We start from the raw sequence: 15905 nt of genomic DNA, 5'->3' as shown, positions 1-15905 counted from the left end.
TATGAATGTATATACATTTTCCAGCTGAAGAGAAGTGGACAGATAGAGTAGTTCATGACTAAACTCTGTAAGAATCAGCATAAAAAGAAGCAAAGATAAACTGTTCTTATGGCAAACTCCTGCTGTCTGAGGGCCCAATTACCTTCGAAAGTGCTTTAAAAATGGCTGCCAAAATGAGTTTATTATCTATCAACAACATAAAGCTAAAAAAAAATCCATCTTTTAAAAAATATGTTTTTAAATTAGAGAATGCTAATCCAGACACGTAGTATAGTCTAATAAATCACCCTGGATGGCTAAAAGGAGTTATGCCTTTCCATAAAAACAGGGTATGTTATTTTGCCTGACACTAAAGCACATTAATGTTTGCAAACTGGGAAATAAAATGTCCAGACTGACAATGAGGCTGCCAAGAGTAATACACGTAACAAAGGCTATCCATCAACAAGAGTCAAATGTTCGGCGCCAGGCCATTATTTCAGGCTGGAGATTTTTTTGAGGATCTGAGAAAGCTTTGCTGCCAATTTTAGAAATGGAATTTCACAACTGGAAGTGTTTGCTGAGATGACCCAGCTTTTCAGGGCATCTGACTGCTTAATTATATCTAACTGTATTCATTCCAATGTTTTTTATTTTTGTTTTGTTCTGTTTTTGTTGTTTGTTTGTTTTTGTTTTTGGCATGCAAAGATGAAGACTCGTGGAAGAAAAACTTCACTTAAAGAATAGCTAACAGGTCGGGCATAGTGGCTCATGCCTGTAATCCTAGCATTTTGGGAGGCCAAGGTGGGAGGATTGCCTGGGGCCAGGAGTTTGAGACATAGTGAGACCATGTCTCTACAAAAAATACAAAAACTAGCCAGGCATGGTGGCTCAGGCCTATAGTCCCAGCCACTCAGGTGGCTAAAGCAGAGGGATCGCATGAGTCCAGCAGGCAGAGGCTGCAGTGAGCTGTGATCATATCACTGTACTCCAGCCTAGGTGACAAAGAGAGATCCTGTCTCATTAAAAAAAAAAAAAAGAAAAAAAAAGATTTGACAACAAATGGCTCTATCTTTTTAGTGGAAAGTGGACCAGGTGACTCAAGTCCTGGGCCTGGATCTGACCACCCAGGCCCTGTCTGCCTGGTCCACTGCTCCATCCCTGGAGCCCAGAGGGTGCTTAGCACACAGCAGATGTTCCAAAATTATATGTGAGTGAATTCAACTGTGAAGTGTCCCATCCTTGGATGCTTCATGAAAATAGCAAGCCTTCCATAATCTGTAGAAATGATTACGATAAGTTCCCATACTGTTTGTTAAAATATTCAGATTTTGATGAAAATATAGTCAGCCCTCCATCTCCTCAGATTCTGCATTGGAAGATTCGACTGTGGATCCAAAAATATTTGGAAAAACCCAATAATAACAATACAACAATAAAAATAATACAAATAAAAAACACAGTATAACAACTATTTATATAACATTTACGTTGTATTTGGTATTATAAGTAATGTAGAGATGATGTAAAGTACATGGGAGAATGTGCGCAGGTCCTATGTAAATACAACACCATTTTACATAGGGACTTGAGCATCTCAGATTCTGGTTTCCAAGGAGGATTCTGGAACCAATCCTCTGTGGATACCAAGGGATGACTGTATAAAAACTAAAGGCTACTGTGGCTGAGGCTAGTGTACTAGTTGCACACTAAAATCTATTCTCTTCTTAAGAACTTGGTTAGATCCTATTTCTAAGGTCCTGAAATGAGGTAAAGCCACATTCGCCAATAGAATGGAAAGATGTATGCCACTTCTGGGTTTAGGCTTTCTGATCGTGAGTATGCCCACTTCACATTCTCTTCCTTCCTTCCAGCCATTATTTAGGCATGGCACAACCAGGGTTCAACCATGTAGCCATCCCCAGGGGATGGTAGAAGCAACAACCTGGAGAAACCTGGGGCCCTGAATGACCAGGTGGAGCTGACTAGCATGATCTGGAACACACATTTCAGACCTTCACATGAGGAAGAACTAAACTTCCTTGTTATTTAAGGTAATGCATTGATGAGTCCCTGTGTGACAAAATAAGCTTATAAAATAGGTGTACCCTGACTAATGCAGACATAATTATATCCATGAAAATTACTTTTTCTTGAGTAAAAACTCATATTATTGTGGGGTCATTGAAAATCTTCTTTCATAATGAAAACTGGAAGAATCAAAAGTGTTACTATTTTAAGTCTTCAAGTCATTCACTTTGGAGTCCTTATTTTCAATTTTATATGCATTATTCACATCTATATATGCCACAAAGTTTGAGGCTGAACCCCAAGGCTAATCTACACACCCATGAGAAAATTCATTGTTTATTTAAAACCTCAGCAATGACTGACTTCTGCACAGAATGTTAAGGCAAGCAGAGGAGGCAGATGACCAGTGACACTGTTACCAGAAAACACAATCCAAAAGAGCATACATAGCTGGAAACTGGAATCACACTAGATTTTTAAAATTCATGCCAATTAAAGAATTTATCATCTTACATATTAATAACATGAGGTTATGGAAAGATAAGCCCAATGTACTTTTCTTAGTCTTTAGCTTTCTGGACCTTTTGGCCTTACTTGATGTGATGCATTGCCCTGCTTTCCTTAGCTCTCATAACATTGCTCTCCTGACTTTTCCCTGTTTGCAACATCCCTAGCCCCCCTTGAAATCCGTTTTTCTCTCTGAGTACCACAGGCTGGTGTTTCCCAGGACTCTGGTTTTGGCCCATCCCTCACTTCTCAGGTTCTGTCTGTAATATAAGCCCACAGCTTCAAATGCCATCAACATGCTGAAGATTCTCAACTAAACCTCTCTCTCCCAGCAAACCATTGCCCCTCAGCTGCAAAATTATATAGGCTAGGCTGGCTCACACCTGTAATCCCAGCACTTTGGAAGGCCAAGGAGGGCGGATCATGAGGTCAAGAGATGGAGACCATCCTGGCCAACATGGTAAAACCCCGCCTCTACTTAAAAAAAAAAAAAAAAAAAATTAGCTGGGCGTGGTGGCATGTGCCTGTAGTCCCAGCTACTCAGGAGGCTGAGGCAGGAGAATCACTTGAACCTGGGAGGCAGAGGTTGCAGCGAGCCGAGATCACGCCATTGCACTCCAGCCCAGTGACAGAGCAAGACTCTATCTCAAAAAAAAAAAAAAAAAAAAAAATTATACAGCCTACTACTGACTAGAAACTATCTCTTGAATGTTTCATGACAGCTCAAATGTAGCACCAATGCCTGTACTAACTTTCCCCCATACCTCCCTTCTGTGTTCTCTAACTCCAGGGAGGGGCCCCATCCTGCCTGTCTTTCATACCCATGTTCAACCTGCCACCAAGTCCTATTGATCCCACCTTGTAACCTTCTCTAAGACCCATCTACTCTCCATCTCTGCTGCCACTTTCTGAGTTTCAGCTGCCATCATTTATTCATTCAACGAACATTTAATCACATCCCACCACTCATATGCCAGTCACTGTCCTAGGCACTTGGGATGCAGGAGCAGTGAACAAAAACAAATAAAAATATCTGCCCTCAGGGAGGTTATATTCTAGCCTGGGGAAACAGACAATGCATAGTGAACACTGTGTGTGTGTGTGTGTGTGTGTGTGTGTGTGTGTGCATGTCTGTCTGTCTGTCTGGGTTAGAAAGTAACAGATGCTGTGGCAAAGAGAAGAGCAGGCTAAGGGGGTTGTGGGAGACCAGGGTGGAAGGAGGAGCACCTTGTCATTTTAACTGGAGTGTTCTGAGTAGGTTTTATGGAGAAGGTGACCTTTGAGCAAAGACTTAAAGGAGGTAAGAGGACTGGCCATAAAGCTATCTGTGGGAAGAGGCTTCCAGAGACAGAAACCAGTCTGTGCAAAGGCCCTGAGGCAGCATACGGTGCCCGAATGTGCAAAGAAGAGCTAGGAGCATCGTGGCTGAAGCAGAGTGAGCAAGCACGAGAGAGCGGAGGGCAAGGTCAGGCGGGTAAGGGGTGGAGGAAGGGCACTCAGGCCTTGTGGGGCATTTTAAGGATGTGGATTCTGACTCCGAGTGAAGTCTCTTCTCTGGATCACTATCCTAATAATACCACCACTAGCTGCCACCAGCTTCAAGTTCATCTCCCACACTATGGCTGTCAGAAACCTTCACCTTTTCATCCCTTTCACTCCCCGGCTCTCTCGCTGCCTTCATGCCTGGACACACTCCCCTGCTGGGTATTCAAAGCCTCAGATAACCTCGTTCCCACCCAGTTTTCCACTCCACGCTTGAGCCTGTGAAACTAACTTTGAGGGCCCCAAAGTACCAAGCTATCCACCACCTCACACTGCACGGGTTGGTCTCACCGCCCAAGGGGCCATTCAGCACCAGCTGCTGTCTGACTTGCTCCTGCACACCCTCTGGTCCCTTTCTCTGTGTGGCCTTCCCTGATCTGCCACCCCGTGTCCCCTCCCTGCCCCAGGTTGGGTCAGGCTGCCCCTCTTCTGGCTCATGCCCCCTAATATGGCACCCAAATTACTTCCATTTCTACTTCTTGCTCTTCTTCCGTTTCTTCCTCTTCTTTCTCTAATGCTGCCACCACTGCTGCCACCTGTGCCAGCTACCATTCATGGAGGGCTGCTGTGTCCTGGGCACTGGGCCTGAGGGCAAGGGCGGCCCCAAGGAGTGGCCTTTCTTCTGCAACCCCTCAGAAGCCCACTCCCTCCCTCACTGCTCCAGCCCAGCCATACCCTGGTCTTATTGTGGCTCACAGCTGCCTAGTTCTTCCAGCCTCAGGCCCCCTGCACTTGCTGCTTACTCCATCGGGAACGTTCTGTCCCCTGGACCATCACAGGGCTGGCCCCCTCACTTCATGTGGGTGCCTGCTTGTGTACTACCTTCTGGTACCTGGCACATGAGAGAAGCATAAAACTAAAATTTGTGTAATAAATGCTGATCAAAGTGAATGTTTTCTCTTCCTTGGATGTAGAAAAGCATATTTAATTCATATTTATGAATGCAAAAAAGCATTTACTAAATATGGCATATAAATAACTGATAACCTTAATGCTGGCTAAACGTAATACTATGAGGGTTAAAATAGCACCTTCCTCATAAAGCACATGGCATTCACAAAGAGGCAGCTTCTACTACAAAGGCTTTGAGAGTCACAGGGTGTGTCATCATGGATGGAAACCCTGGGGCAACAAACTTGTGGCCCGCCAGCTAGTGTTTGGCTCAGTTGACTGCACCCCGCCTGCTGGCCCCAGTATTCCGTTTCACTAGACTAGAATAATGGGCATGCTCCAGGGCGCACCACCTTTTAGGGGTCACAACTTTAGTAATTTTTAAAGCTGAAGTAGCACCTGGGAGGACAGCAGGTATTGCTGGTGACCCAGATCCCACAGTCCTGGGGGAGTCAGCAGCCCAGAGAGGGTCCCCTTCACCGGGGTTCCTGCTCACTCATCCTCTTAAGTACCTGTTTATAATGATGAGTCAACTATTACTGTTTTTAAAGATTACATTAATTAAATGATATTAAGTAACAAAATATGCATACTCCACCCTCTTTACACAAAGGATTTAAGGTGGCTTCTAAAAATACAGAATGTTCAATAAAATAAAACTAGGCAAAGGAAAATGAGGGCAGAGGCAGCCAGGCCACCTGGTCCCTAGGAACTGAATCTTTCAAATGGGAGCGCCAAAAATGGCCCCATTAGAGGGTCCTGGCATCACTGTGACAGGGGCCCTGCAAGACGAGCTGCCAAGTGTCACTTTTAAAGAACAGCCCTGGCTGTAGTGAGGTAATCCATGACTTCACCAGGCTCGCCCTCCCGGGGCAGGCTGGCACCCCAGAAGCATTCCATCAAAATAACGTCTTCCCCACTTCCTTCATCTCCCGACCTCATTCAGTAAACTCTGCTAGAATGTTATGTGCCTTCAGACACATTTGCTGAGGTCTAGCCCAACATTTTATTGCTAACTATGCCTCTAATTTTAGGGCCATGCCATTTCCATACAATTTCCACTCTCTGTTCAAATATTTTTCATCCTAAGGGCTTTCAACCAAGAACAGGCTGCCTCTACTCCTGTGAAAAATTAGAAGGGTAAAATAATTCTTACATTTATATAGCCCGGCAATTGCTAATGTGCATTTGTCTGTGTCATCTCACTTACTCCTTGCCCCAACCTTGCAGGGGGAGCCTTGTGATCCCCCTTTCAGAGGTAGGAGGCTGAGGCTCAGAGGGCACTAAGGGGCTTGCCCGCTGCTCTGAACGGAGCAGGTGAGCTGGGGTGGAGGACTGTTAACTCAGTGCTCGCTGTACGGTGTCCCAACTGTTTATTGAAGTGAAAAACATCAGGGTGGGAGGGTGAGCCGCAGACTGGCCTGGGCTCAGTATATCTGCTGTGTTGCTTCAAACAGGTGTCCTTGCTTCTGTGGGCCTCCGTCTTTTCAACTGTAAAATGGCACTCACATGTAGGACTGCTCTGAGCCCAGGCTCCTGCAAACAGTATGGTTCACCAAGTGTAGGTCACTCACCTATCCTGTGATTCTCCATCCTACAGGATATAACAGATACTTGAAAATGACTTTTAGAAAAAGTGCAATTTACCTGTTAGCCACCAGAGTGCAGTCAATTTCTGGTCGCTTTGTCTTGGGAATGACATACAGTGGGTACCTGTCTCCGTGGCGAATGAACACATGCACTGAGACCAGCTTAAAATGATGCGGGGCATGACCTGTGAGAGAGAAGCACATTGTCTGGTTATCACTCAATAGGTGTCAATCCTTTTAGAAGGGGGCCAAGGGGATGACCTGGCCATGTTCGTGCCGGGAATCTGAGCGGGAGGCAGCAGGGGCCACCATGGGGTTGCAGAGCCACAGTGAAGGGGCCCTGGCTGCCATGCCGGATGGGGGCCACTGAACAGTCGTACAAGGCGGGACAGAGGAACGTGAGTAGGCTGATTATGTCCCAGACCTCCTGGAAACCACGGGAGGCTGGTGAAATGTGGGCATGACTACTAATGTGGCCTCACTCACAGGCACAGACTAGGGAGAGATCCACGGAAATACTAGAAACAACGATTTCTGCTTTAAATCTTTCATAAGACAAGGGAGGCCACAAAGAGATCAATAAGGATTCAACACTATGCTCTGATACACTTTTAGAAAAGCAAAACTTGTAGAAATTGCCTCACTTCCATGGCAAGACGCCAGCAGGACATCCTGTGGACATCCTAAGTCCCAAGAGGCTACCCTGAAAAGCAGAGTGTCTCAACGTGCTGCGCTAGTGCCTGCCAAGGCCACCTTTCTACCTTGCTGCTGTCTCACTGAAGATCATGATGATGGCAAACATTTGTGGTGGGTTGATCGTGAGCCACGTGGTATGTTCAGAGCAGTTACTGAAACCTCCCCAGTCCCAGGCATAAGTCCTGCAAGTTACTCCCATTTTATAGAGGAGAATGCAAGGACCCAGGAACTCATTCAAGGGCACAGCCTGGTGGCAACTGCAGCACTTGGGTCCTGGCCATCTTGCTACTTACCGCTATGCAATGCTGCTGGAATAACTAGTCCCCAAAGGGGTGTCTGTCCTGGCGGCACAGTCAGGCCTACCTTCCATGCTGCGCTCAGCCACGCTGGGGATGTTGCAGTACAAAAGAGCTTCGTAAACAGGGTCTGTCACAGGGGGCTCCGTCACAGGGTCGGGCATGATTCTCTTTCGACTCTTGCTACTCACTCCATTCTTAGCTGTTGACACCGGGATCAGGTGGACTGAAATGAAGCAAGGCAGGTTGTGATGCATAGTTCCTGGGGCACCAGGCCAGCTGCACGGCCCAGTGCAGGGCTGGATTTCACTTTGAGGAGCTATTCTTGCACTGAGAATCAGGGTACACTTCAGTGGAGCAGAAGTCAGCTTCCCATTCGAGAAGGGCTTCTGAGCCCCAGTGTGTCCTGCCCCTTCCTCACTGCCACTACCCTCTCCTTGCCATCTACTCAACACCAGGGGGGCCTCCCAAGCAAAGGGGCCTCACTCAGGGCAGTTGGAGGAAGAACTCACACACTAACTTCTTAGGACCTGATTACCTCTTCCTAATGCCCTTCAATTCCAGTAACAAGGAGGAAAACCGTCATCCCTCATTGAAGACCTGCTAGGTGCCAGATGTGGGTGTCTGACATACCCCATTTATCATCATCTGCTTTATGCTTTGTGGGCCTTCAGAATCACTCATTTAACCCATGAGAGCACTTTACAGAAGAAAGCCAATGACCAAGGCATGTGTGGTGGGTGAAAGACTGTCTCACACTCACTCCTTGACTTCGGGCCAGCTTCCCTGCCACTGTCTTGGGGTGGCATGTGTGGGTCCTGCAGTCTGTGTGCTTGTCCATCTACCACCCTCATTCCATTAGTGAGCTGACCCTTTGCCACAACGTGTGGTCAGGCTGGACTGTCAGTCACGGTGTCCCTACCCTCTGATAGGGGTGGACATGTGACCAGAGTCAATAAGGATAGTAATGGGGCAACTGGACTCCCTTTCCCCGAGATGGGTGACATATAGACAATAGAAGAGGTGTTCTTTTTCTTTTGGATGCTAATCTGTAAGAATGGAAATGTGGGGCTGGTCAGCCATCTAACCCTCGTGAACAGCTTCTATCTCAGTGGTCCCGAATCTCTCCATGTCTAGGGAATGTGTTTACAGCATCATAGATCCTCTACAACTCCCAACACAGTAATAGTCATACTTTCAGCATCCGCCCATTGAGGGAAATAAATGAAAATAAGTGTGCTCACAGATCTATTTAACTTCTAAAAGGTTTATTAGTCACCATAATATCTATACATACACACGAACAATAGCTAAAACAGGGACCAACCACCAGCCTAAATCAATGTAAATTCCCTAATTACTTCTACAGATTCTTCTGCATAAATATTTAAAACTTCCCTTTGGCAAACAGATGCCATAAACAAAGATAAAAGACAGGCAACACACCGAGAGAAAAATATTAGCAACTAACCTAACAAATGATTAATATCCAAAGTCCATAAGAGCCCCTACACCTGAAAAATCATTAAAGGATATGAACAGGCCAATTGCAGAAAAATAAATACTAATGGCCAATAAACACATGAAGAGATGCTTAAGATTAAATATAAAACAATGTGGTATTATTTTTCATAATTAAGTTTATTCATGATTAAAGAAACAGAAGTCAAACAGTAGACTATATTAATAATTTTTCCTCATCAAACCGGCAAATCATGTTTTAATGATAACACTCAATATTGGGAAGGGTGTGAGAACCTGACGCTTCCAAACGTCGTAGGGGAGGGTGGAAATTGGCGCCTTTCAGGAGTGTTTGGCAGTAGCCATCAAAATGGAATATGTGTACTATTCCATTTTGTGTACTATTCTGTGCCTTGGAATCCATTCTGTATGTATAAAGATAGCGATGCCCACACACACAAATGTAAATATATGGCCAAAGAGATTCCCTGCAGTGCTGTTTGTAATAACAAAAAAGGGAAATAACCTAAATATCCATTTCTAGCAGAACAGAATGTTATGTCCCTGCTGTGGAACGTTCTAGCCCAGTTAAAAAGAAGGGAAAAGAATCAAAGATAAATTAAGTGAAGTGAATACACCAAGTCACTGGCTACTGATATAATCTTCGTGTAAAGAAAAAAAAAACCATAAATGCATAAATATACAGGGATTGGTTTATTACGTAACTGCACAGAAAAAATGTCTAGAAGGTTACCCACCATAACACAGCAGTGGTTTTCTGCTGGGGAAGGATGGAATGGGGCGTGAGAAAGTATTTTTACTTGTTTCATATATTCGCACACACACATACGTACAGTCAGGAGTTGCGTAACAATGGGGATGCACTGAGAAATGGTCCTTAGGCAATTTTGTCATAGTGTAAGCATCATAGAGTGTACTTACACAAACCTAGCTGGTAGAGCTTTCTACACACCTAGGCTATTTGGAACAGCCTGCTGCTCCTAGGTTACAAACCTGAACAGCCTGTTACCGCACTGAATGTTGTAGGCAGTTGTAACACAATGGTAAGTACGTGTGTATCTAAACATGTCTCAACATAGAAAGAATACAGTAAAAATATGGTGTTATAATATGGCACCACTGTCATATATGTGTTCTGTTGTTGATGGAAGTCTTTATGTGGTACATGACTATATATATTTATAGTAAGCACATATTAATGTATTCTATATGTATAGAAATATATATTTCTGTATTTCTATGCTGTCTAGGTATGCATTTTTTTTTTTTTACAGTGAACATATTTCCCATCATTACTTGTGTTACCAAAACAACAATCAGAGAGATACAGAACTGGTGATTCACCCACCCAACATTAGCCCTTTGGTTGCTCCTAGAGCCACTTTCTTTCCAGTAGTTGGAAGGTGCTAGGATGACTAACACAGCCCAGGTGTTCAGAGGGAATTCACTACAGGGAGATTAGCACAAGAGCATGGAAATATAGAAAAGTGCTAAGGCCGTCTCTTAGGGACCTGGCCCTTCTGGCTGGCTCAGTCCTTGATTCTGCTCTTTTGTGAAATATACCAAGTCCTGGTCCCTTGGCCATGCCTGTGGGCACACTTCCTTACGGTCTGGGCCAGGGAGAGAAGCAGCTAAGGAGACAGGATAATATGAGTGACACAGAAATGGAGGGGCACAGGTGAGGACAGTGAGTGTCCTAGAGTGCCCACAGTTTGCTAGTTCATCTGTAAGCACCCGGGGTGAGGCCTGTTGTGGCTGCCACTTGGGAACCATGGTGGTCGGGTGCAAACGACACACCCATGACCCAAAGAAGCAGTGGTTTGAAAACCACAGATAAAGATCAGAATGAGACCTTCCATCCAGAAAGATTTTATCTGCTGCTTCCTCTGGTATCTGGGCCTGTCAACCTCGTCCACTAGTTCAGAATGTGAGATCACCCTGTACTATCTGTGCCTCCCTGAGTCACCAGGACATGGCATCAGTCCACAAGGGGCTCTCCCAATACCAGGCATTCAAAACAGGTCCTGACCCATAGAAGCTGTGAGGAGAAGTCTTGACCCCAGTTCCATCTTGACCCCAATCCCAACCTGGTTCTCACTGTTCTGAGTTGCTCTGAGTCGCCCCACCCCACAGGATGTTTCTCACCTATGCTCCGCTGTTTGCTGGTAACTCTACCCTCACCCTCTGCTCCTGAAATCTGGCCAACACTGTAACTGGTCCTAGGGATCACCTCCTCCAGGAAGCCCACCCTGAATCCCCAGATAGTTCCCATATCCCTCTTCTATGAGCCTACCCAGTTCCTGCTGCCGCCATGGCTCACAGCATAGCATATGCAAGCAGGAGTGTCCCAGTTTGTCACCCTGCCATCAAGGGCTGGGACTGTGCCTCTTTCACATTTATGTCCCCTGCTGACTGACAGAGGATAGGTCTTCCAAAAATACCTGCTGAACTGGGCCAGATGCTGTGCTCCATGCTTTTGAGGAAATATCTCATGGACTCCTCATGTGGAGCACTGAGGGTTGCTGAGCCAGTCTGGGGTGAGGGGCATCCAAGACAGGCTTCCCAGAAGAGACACCTAGCTGGGCCTGAAAGGCTGATGAAGCTGCTGTGTGGAGGGGAAGAGGAGAGGAGCAGAGGGGAGGCTGTGAAGCACAGCCGAACACGGCAGATGAGGGTCAGCAAGCTGGCTCAGGATATGCCTTGGGTCCCGTAAGGCCTGGTCAGGATGGCCTCACCAGGGTCGATGTACAGGCTGGGCTCCAGAAGGAAGGCTGGGAAGGGGCCTGGAGGAGCAGACCCCAGGCTGCAGCCCGCCTCTGCCCTGGTGTGGTGCTACTCACCACATCAGCTCTTGAGGCTTGCCCTGATCATCTAGATAAAGGGAACTGAGGGACAGACCCAGGGGCTGGGGTAGACACTGCTCCAGGACACTGCTCCTCCCAGCAGGCTCTGCCCAGGCCCCCTGTGCCTCTAGCTGGCCTGTGGGACAATTAGAAACTCTGCTGACCTCAAGCAGATGACAGCAGCTCAGATGTCACAGGGCAAGAGAAAGAGGCTGTGGGGGCGTCAGAAAGAATAGTGGGCAGATAAATAGATGGAAGGATAACAAGTTTCTTTATGTAGGTGGGAAAACCCATAAATCTAAATGAGTGCCCTGGGGCCACTGTGCCACCAGGACCAACATGAATAACATGATATGAGATATCCTTTACTGATGATTAACTCTGTACCAATAGGCATGCAATTTCTCTGTGGTGTGATTACCAAGTAGGAGGGCACATTTCCATAAGCTACCTTTGGAAATGAGCCTCTCTTTTATGGTAGCGTTCTCTGCTCATCTCATCTACGATCACTTTCATCCTGTCCACACATCTACAACCCTCATGTGTAAAGATGCCGATAAGGTCGCAATTTCAAAGAAATGGCAGAGAACATAGAACATGACCTCTAAAGCATCTCCTTGGGACCCTCCCTCTCAAAAGCAACCAACACATTTCTTAGAATCATGAGTAAAACAACCAGATGCTATCCCATGCAGGCTCCCTTCCCACTACCCTTCTCCACCCCATCTCCCAAACGCACAGTGGATGACTCCGTGTGTATTACTAGTAAACAGTCCCATAGCTATAGCTAGGATGCAAGCCAAACTGATCCTCTCTCTGCTTTTCCCAGCTTTGGATCTCAACCTAGAGTTGTATCCATCAGCCAGATAGTAGACCTCAGGCAGAGGCAGGTCAAGGGAGTTACCCAAAGTCCTACAGCCTGTAAGCCCAGGCCTGCTCACCCACTAAGCTCCGTATTCATGCATTTGTCCATCCGGCCATCCAACATGCATGCAGCACATGCTGGGGATTCTTCAGAGAATAAAATGGACAAGGTCTCTGCCCTCACCGGGTTTACAATCCAGTTGTGGGGGACAGTCAGACATTGAATAAGAAAAGTAGGGGAGAAAGCACATGGACCATAAGAAAATAGCCTTCTCAGTCACGGGGCCCCCTGCACTGCCTGGTTGCTGGTTGGGGCGTGCAGGTATGGAAATGATGCAGTGAAGATATGGATACAAAGAAAATATTGGGAAGTTACCAGAGATGATGGCTAATACTGGGCGTCAACTTGATTGGGTTGAAGACTACAAAGTATTGCTCCTTGGTGTGCCTGTGAGGGTGTTGCCAAAGGAGATTAACGTTTGAGTCAGTGGGCTGGGGAAGGCAGACCCACCCTTCATCTGGGTGGGCACAGTCTAACCAGCTGCCAATGCAGCTGGAATATAAGCAGGCAGAAAAATATGAATAGAGAGGCTGGCCTAGCCTCCCACCTACATCTTTCTCCTGTGCTGGATGCATCCTGCCTTTGAACATCGGACTCCAAGTTCTTCAGTTTTGGAACCGGACTGGCTCTCCTTGCTCCCCAGCCTACAGATGGCCTATTGTGGGACCTTGTGATCATGTGAGTTAATACTTAATAAACTCCCATATATATATATATATATATATATATATATACACACACACATATGTATATATATCCCTCTAGAGAGCCCATGAGTTCTGTCCCTCTAGAGAGCCCAGGAAGGGTCAATAACAGCTTTAAGCAAAACATGACCTAATCAATTAGACTTTGGTTGGCAGCCAACACTAGAAACTTGTCTAGAGACATGTTTCATCTAACGATGATTTGCTCATTTTGATTTTTGTTTATTCCATTGATGGTCCCCATGGAACAGAAAAAAGGAGGGAAAAGGTCAGGGTCAGAGTCAGATCATAAGAGTACAGGTTGCTAGGCCACAAGCCCCTGTCTGGCCTTTGAACCTCAGGGCACCTTAGTTATCCCTGAAACTCAACAACCCATAGGGGCAGCAGATAAAGTTACAGCCAAGCATTTGCTGCTAGCTCATTATCTGGGAGTTACTTTGACTTGCACAAGGACACACCAGTTTCTTTCCCATAGGGTGCCAAGCCAATCTCCCTGATCTCCAGGTCACCTCCCTATACCAAGGCTCTGGGATAGGGCTGAGGACAGAAATCTACCTGCATACGTGGCCTTCTTCGTGCCTTAGGAAACTGCTGTATGCAAGCTCCTCACAGGTGCCTTGAAACTGACTTTAATGGAGCACAAGGAAGGGCCCCATCCCTAGGTCAGCTCATTTCTTCCCACTTCCTTCTGTGGAGACAGACCCATCCTCCTTTGGGAGCAGCTCCTCTTCTCATGCCAACCCCATGGCCCGGTGGGGGGTGTCATGCTGCTCCTCCAGGACCATGTCTCCACCGTGCTAACCAGCCCAGGGATGGGGATCTGACTCTAGTCAGCTGTGCCAATAAGGGACTTTACCGGGAAAGACAGGCTGTCCCATGTGGAAGACACTTCTGCAGTGGCACTCAGATGGCTTCCAAACCCCTCCCTCCTGCCATCCTCATGCTGTGTGACAGCCAAATCACCTGATTACACAGACACCTGGCAGATTACAGCTGGGTATCAAGGATCCAGAGTTTCCCGGGAAATGTGAGCATGATGAGGCTAAAGTGTTGGCTCAGCTCTGTCTCCATTGCTGTGGGCTCACCTGCCACACAAGTCACCCCACTGACAACACCAGCGAAGAACCTCTCGGGGCCAAGGTCCAGCTCCACTATCTGTTTTCTACCTTCTTAGCTCCAGGGTCTGCCTTGTCCTTTTTGGGACTTCAGCACTGGGCTAGTCACTTCCTTAGGGGATTATAGTCACTTTTTCCTTGGAACTCCACTGAAGTCCGTCCTCAGTTGCCCCTGCTACCATGGTTCTGAATGCAGGGAGGTAGCCTGGGGCTGGGGGCTGCAAATGAGCTATAGTATTACAAAGATGTGAGTTCATGCCCTGGCTCTGTTACCTCCTAGCTGTGTGACCTGGGGCAAGTATCCCTGCTCTCTGTGCCTCACTTCTTTCATCTGTCAAATGAAGGTGATGATACCTACAGATCAGGGTGGTAACGATGATGATGAGATACCACCTGTGAATGGATTCTGGTAAGGAATCAATAAATGCTATTTTCAATTTTTAAAAAAGTGAGCAGGACATGGTGGTGCATGCCTAGAGTTCCAGCTACTCGGGGGACTGAGGCAGGAGGATCGCTTGAGCTCAGGAATTTGGGGCTGTAGAGCGCCCTGATCACACTACTGCATTCCAGCCTGGGTGACAGAGTGAGACCCCATCTTATAAATGAATGAATGAATGAATGCTATTTTCTGCATCCATCCCCTGGATGTGATTATTCCTGTTTCTTGCAGGCTCTTAAAAGGCACTCCCTTCAACTTGGGATCTGGAAGGGATATTATTAAACCCCTGTGTCCACCCCTTCACAAAAGCACAACCAGCCAATCTCCCTTCTCCTCTCGGCCACTCCAATTTTAGCAGCTTTTCTGGCTCCCTTAAATACATTCAGCTTATCTGAGATAGTGCCTTCTCATAAGCTAAAACACCCCCAGTCCTGCCACCTAATTTCTCCAATTTTCTCCCCCAAATAAACCGAAAGTCTCTTGAATTCTCTCTCTCCTTCACTGATCTGCCAAGGAATAATGACTCGCTCTGTCAATTCCCACAATTCCCTTAGTGCTCCTCAACCCACTAAATTATCTTAAATGTCCACCCTGTCTCTAACCTGTACTGAGTTTTAAAAGTGCACTGTAACCGTCAAATGAAAACCAGAACCACAACGAAGAGCCCACAGTTGTTATCTGCCTCTCATCATCTGCTTTTAAAGGCCGGAGTGGGAATCATGTTATACAGGTGAAATGGGAGAAGTCCAGCCCACATTCGTAGACTTTGAGACACTTGGTTTTATATAAATGAGATTGATCAAACAGTTGAATCCGCTTTTCCCATTTTGATCTATCCACTTTGAGCCGCAATACACCAACCTTTC

At 46.4% G+C, this 15905-nt stretch overlaps 1 protein-coding gene across 4 annotated transcripts in view; it reads right to left on the bottom strand.

Annotated features, from left to right (window-relative positions):
- PXYLP1 (2-phosphoxylose phosphatase 1) overlaps nt 1–15905 on the bottom strand; it is a 66783-nt gene that overhangs the window by 8426 nt on the left and 42452 nt on the right. For all 4 annotated transcript variants that reach the window (XM_045386871.3, XM_045386872.3, XM_065540003.2 and 1 more), the window contains 2 exons: nt 7599–7757; nt 6598–6724 (listed from right to left, as the gene is read on the bottom strand). In XM_045386871.3, the coding sequence (XP_045242806.1) occupies nt 6598–6724; nt 7599–7757 (286 nt within the window). The remainder of the gene's footprint in view (nt 1–6597; nt 6725–7598; nt 7758–15905) is intronic.

This window comes from Macaca fascicularis, chromosome 2 (assembly GCF_037993035.2).
Source record: "Macaca fascicularis isolate 582-1 chromosome 2, T2T-MFA8v1.1".
Taxonomy (NCBI): domain Eukaryota; kingdom Metazoa; phylum Chordata; class Mammalia; order Primates; family Cercopithecidae; genus Macaca; species Macaca fascicularis.
Note: the sequence above shows the minus strand (reverse complement) of the source record. Positions and strands in the feature narration are given on the sequence as shown.